This window comes from Antrostomus carolinensis, unplaced genomic scaffold, assembly GCF_000700745.2.
Source record: "Antrostomus carolinensis isolate BGI_N321 unplaced genomic scaffold, ASM70074v2 Scaffold31710, whole genome shotgun sequence".
NCBI lineage: Eukaryota > Metazoa > Chordata > Aves > Caprimulgiformes > Caprimulgidae > Antrostomus > Antrostomus carolinensis.
This window is the reverse complement of record NW_010289612.1, coordinates 1-4,720: the sequence shown is the minus strand read 5'-3', so window position 1 is coordinate 4,720 and position 4,720 is coordinate 1. Positions and strand designations below refer to the sequence as shown.

At 45.1% G+C, this 4,720-nt stretch overlaps 1 protein-coding gene across 1 annotated transcript; it reads left to right on the top strand.

Moving 5' to 3' along the window:
- Nucleotides 1–3,405: 3,405 nt before the first annotated feature.
- LOC104527341 (zinc finger protein RFP-like) lies at nt 3,406–4,621 on the top strand (the record flags this gene model as incomplete). Its single annotated transcript, XM_010171032.1, has 2 exons — nt 3,406–3,825; nt 4,526–4,621. Coding segments are annotated over exons 1-2 (516 nt in total), but the record flags the coding sequence as incomplete, so codon positions are not given.
- Between the last annotated feature and the right edge of the window lie 99 nt (nt 4,622–4,720).

Below are 4,720 nucleotides of genomic sequence, written 5' to 3'. Positions count from 1 at the left end.
AATAAAATAAAATAAAATAAAAATAAAGTAAATCTCCTTTCACCAAGACCCGTCCTTTGCTGCTTGTTTCAGCTTTTTTTTGCTCCTTTCACACGAGAAGAATTTAAGTGTCTTTATTTCTGCGTCTGGACTTCCGGCTATAAAAAAACAATCTATTGCTGCTTTCACTTCTCCTTTTAAACAGGATGTAGATTTTTTTTCACAGTTCAAGGTTGAGCCTGGAGTCGAGCAGCAGCCGATTACAACTCAACTTTTTAACTTTAATCTGATTTTTTCTCTTGAAAAAATGGCTTTTTTCTCTTTTTCTCTCTTTTTTCTCTCTCTAAAATAAATTCATTTATATTTAAGGAAGGGAAAGGAATTTTATCCACTTTGGAAATCCAATAACTCCACAACCAGCCGTACCTCTCACTCCAGCTTGCTCAGAGATGTCTTCTCCTTCAACCAAGATCCTACCACGCTGCAGGAGAGTTGTCTTCACCCCCTTCAGTCACCACATTTTGGGGTAAAACAAGGTGAGATTTCAGGAAACCACCTTCCAGCCACGGAAATCTCCCCGCCCACAGCTGCTTTTTGATTTACAATGTCACTTCACTCCAGTTACACTGACCTTGAACGGTCGGTTGGGTGTCTCCTGGCAGGAATGTGCTTCCACCCCATGAACCTGCCTCAGCTTTTCTGTTCCTCAGCTTTTAAAATTGATTTTTTTTCTTAATTTTCAAATTTTATTAGGTTTTTTCACACCAAAATGGCCTCCTCTCCTCCCCTCCATCCTTTTGTGGCTCTACTGGAGGGACAGCAATGTCCTTCTTCTTCTTTTTAGACAAGAAACCCTCAAATCACTCAATCCCATGGACCATCAACCTGTGGCACGTGGAAGGGCAACTCATAATCCAAACTCCATCGTGTGGGGAAGGAAATGGGACTTATTTGGGTTGGGTTGAGATTGAGGTGATGAAGATGACACATTTTCTGAGAAGATCAATAAATAACACATCCGCCCTTATTTTTTTTGGCCAGTAATTTTCATGGGTTGTGATTTTCTGGTGGACATGGACAGTCAGAATGAAACTTGTGGTTTCATCTTCAAGGCAACGGTGCTTTTTTGGGGGGGTTAATTCAAAGTTAAGGGTTAACTGAGTGGGGAATGAGAAGTACAGAGAGATTGATGGTGGGATGGACACCCCTGAGGAGCTGCTTGATGGTGGATTTTATATTTAGGACATTGTCAAAGTAACAAGTGTTAGAAGAAGAGGAAATGACCTCAAGTTGTACCAAGATTGGATATTAGGACAGAAATCTTCCCTGAAAGGGTTCTGAAGCATTGGAAGTGGTTGAGTCACCATCCTGAAGGTCTTTAAAAGATGAGTAGATGTTGACATGGTTTAGTGGGGATGATGGTGTTGTGTTGACAGTTGGACTTGATGATCTTAAAGGTCTTTTCCAACATTAATGATTTGATGATTCTATAATTCTTCCTCCTGCTGTCCCACGAGTGCTGGCAGCATCATCACCTCTGCTGAAGCACCAAAACCCATGTTTCCTCCCCAATTACCTACTTGAGTCATCTCCCAGAGTCATCTCATCACCTGCAGTGGCTTTGCTCTTTTAAGCTTGAAGCAGAACTTGATGTGCCTGGAAAAAACCATCTCAGCTTCTCCAAACCCAACAATGTCAGTTGATTTTGCCAAGACCTGGAGGCACTGATGAGTATTAAGGACCCTAAAAAGCCTCACCTGGGACCTCCCACCCCCTTGCTCACAGCCCAGGGGCTCTATTTAAGCTCAGTCCTTGTCTGGAAGCCACCTTAGAGGAGCATCTACATGTGATTGTGGACTTTGATGAGCCATCCCATCATGATTCATTACTCTGGTGTCCTTATTAAGAGAATTTTATCCCCTAAAAAAAAATTCAGCAGAGGTTTGATGCTCCAGGATGAAGAAAATATGGATGTTGTGGGGGTGTTTGATCCCATCATGGGTGTGGGGGAGACCTGGCTGAGGAGTGTGGATGTGTATGGTCTCAAGAGGGAGCTGGAGGCTCTGTTTTGAAGGACAAGAAGACATTTGCTCAATGCTTCTGTGAAAATGGTGGGGGAAAAATTAGTAATTAAAGATTTTTATGGGATTTGGCTTAATTACAGAATTAATTAGAGGCAACCATAATTAACCATCAGGTAGAAACCACCCTTGCCTCAGTTTTCTCCTTTCTTTGTGTCCTTTGTTTTTGGTCCCACCTCTTTTCTCCACAATTTCAAGGTTCAATTCTAAATAAAGACCAGGGAGAAGGATGTTTTTTCCCCTGGAAATCTGAATTTCAGGGGATCAACCAGATGTGGGAACTTTTTGGGTTGAAAAAGCAGGTTTTTGGAGAAAGGAATTAATTGTTTGCAACCTGGTTGATGCCTGACAAAAGTGGAGGGAGCAGGATGATGATGATGGTCAAAGTTACAAATGGAGCAGCTCAAAAGGATGGTTCCAGTTCTAAAGAGGTTTAAAATCCCACCTTGGTGGAGACAACGTTGTCCCACAGGGATGTGAGGACTAAGTGGTGCTCGTCCCAAGAGGATGAGGTTGAGGTTGATCTTGGCTGGAGTATCCAGCCCATTTTGTGTTGGAAATGGGATCCCTGAGGTGCTGGTGTCTCTCATTACCTGGAGAAATGCTGAGAAGTCAAGATTTGGGACTTGATCCTGATTTGCAATGCAGAAGATGGGAGGAGATTCATGCCTGAAGCTGGAAGGAGAAAGGACTTCATAGAGGTGAGGTGGGAAGTGTCTGAATTCCCAGGAGGTGGATGGGATCCCATTTCTGACCTCCTTTCCCAGCTTTTCCCCACACCTTGGTTGCTGCAAAAGCAGAGCTGATGCTGGCCCAACACCTACCAGCAGCATCGACCTCCTGCTAAGAGGAGGACCAGACCCTCTCCCCACCCTGGGACCCTTCTCCCACTCCATATAGTTGCTCCTCAGCCCCTACTTCTGGCTTCATTCCTCCTCCTTCACCCTCCCTGTGATGTTCAACCTCCTTTCCAAGTCATCTTCATGTTTTCAATGGATGCTCTTGCCCATCTTTTCTATGTCAAGCCCCCTCCTCAAATCCTCTTTGCTCCCATGCCCAACCCCCTTTCCAGGATGTAGGTCTCACCCTCAGACTTGGTGAGGTTCCCTTTCTCCATCCTTCTTCCCCTCCAGGTTGTGAGTACCAGGAAACCCATATCGATGGTGGGTACATCGTTTTGGGAACGGGGACCACCTTGAGGGGACAGATCGCTGGTTCTCTGCCTTCCCACCCAGGTTCAGCTCTGGCTCTGCCCACCTTGAGGGTTACAGGAAGGGAAACGCCTTTCCCTTGCTCTGAGGAAAATGAAAGTGGCCACCATCTCACAGCTCACGTTGAGGACCCCATGGCTTCTCCAAGCTTCAACACAACGCTCCCCAGTGAAGCCTCTTGTCCCATCTGCCTGGAATATTTCCAAGATCCTGTCTCTATCCATTGTGGTCACAATTTTTGCCGGGGGTGTATCACCCGTTGTTGGGAATGGTCCACAACTAATTTCTCCTGCCCTCAGTGTCGAGAAACTGCAGCGGAGAGAAATTTTCGACCCAGTCGAGAACTTGCACGAGTGCTGGAAATAGCCAAGAGGTTGAGTTTACAAGCAGCCAGAGGGGAAATAATCGAGGAGGAAGGATGTGAGAGGCACCAAGAACCTCTGAAGATCTTCTGCAAAGATGATGAAACCTTCATCTGTATGATCTGCCGGGAGTCTCGTACTCATCGGTCTCACACAATGCTTCCTGTGCAAGATGCTGTCCAGGAATACAAGGTAAAGGGGATTTTTTTTTTACATCTAGACATACATTATGAGTCCAACCAACACCATCAGAGTGATGTTCCCCTCACAGCACGTTACCCTCAAGCTGTGAAACATCTTGCCCCCACCCAGGGCAGTAGGTTGGGGGCAGAAACCTTGTCCATCTCTGGGTGTTGACCTCTATTCTTCTTCCATAACCAACCAATCTGTTTCAAAATGACAGTGTAGACCACGCATCGATGCTTCTGCTGTCTCAGTTCTCATCTGAGAACCTGATGTTCTGTGGTTGAAGGGGTGAAGGATCTTAATCTCCTTTTCCCTACTGCAAAATTCAAGCTCTTGTCCAGCTTTGGTGCTTAACAGACATCTACTGATCCCAAGATGTCCTCTAATCCAGCAGGACCATAGCTCCATGAAAAAAGAGGACATCTTCTTGCTCCATCAACAAGTTAAATCAGCTCAGAGAAAGGATCCAGGGCTGGTGCAGAAGGTTGTTTGGTGGGGTTTTTTTTTTCCATTATGTGACATTTATTTCCATTTAAAACATTCCCAAGTCTGAAGCTCAGGATCCTTCTGGACCAAGAAGAACACAAGGAGAAGCTCTGGAGCTGACCACAGTGCAATCATCTCCTCAAAGTTGTTGGTTTGGAGGGGTTTTTTTGGTTCAATCTCCAGAAACATGAGGTCTTTGATTTATTTTTTCTTCCCTCAGGGACAAATCCAGGTTCATCTGCAAACCTTGAAGGAAGAGAGAGACAAACTCCTGGGCTTTCGAGAAGCTGAAATGAGGAGAAGTTGGGAGTATTTGGTAAATGTTTCTCTGAGGAGGGGGTGAGGGTGGTCTGGGTGTCTCTCTTTAGCTTTAGATGAGATATTGAGCAGTGAAGGGGAAAGAGATCTGGGAGTC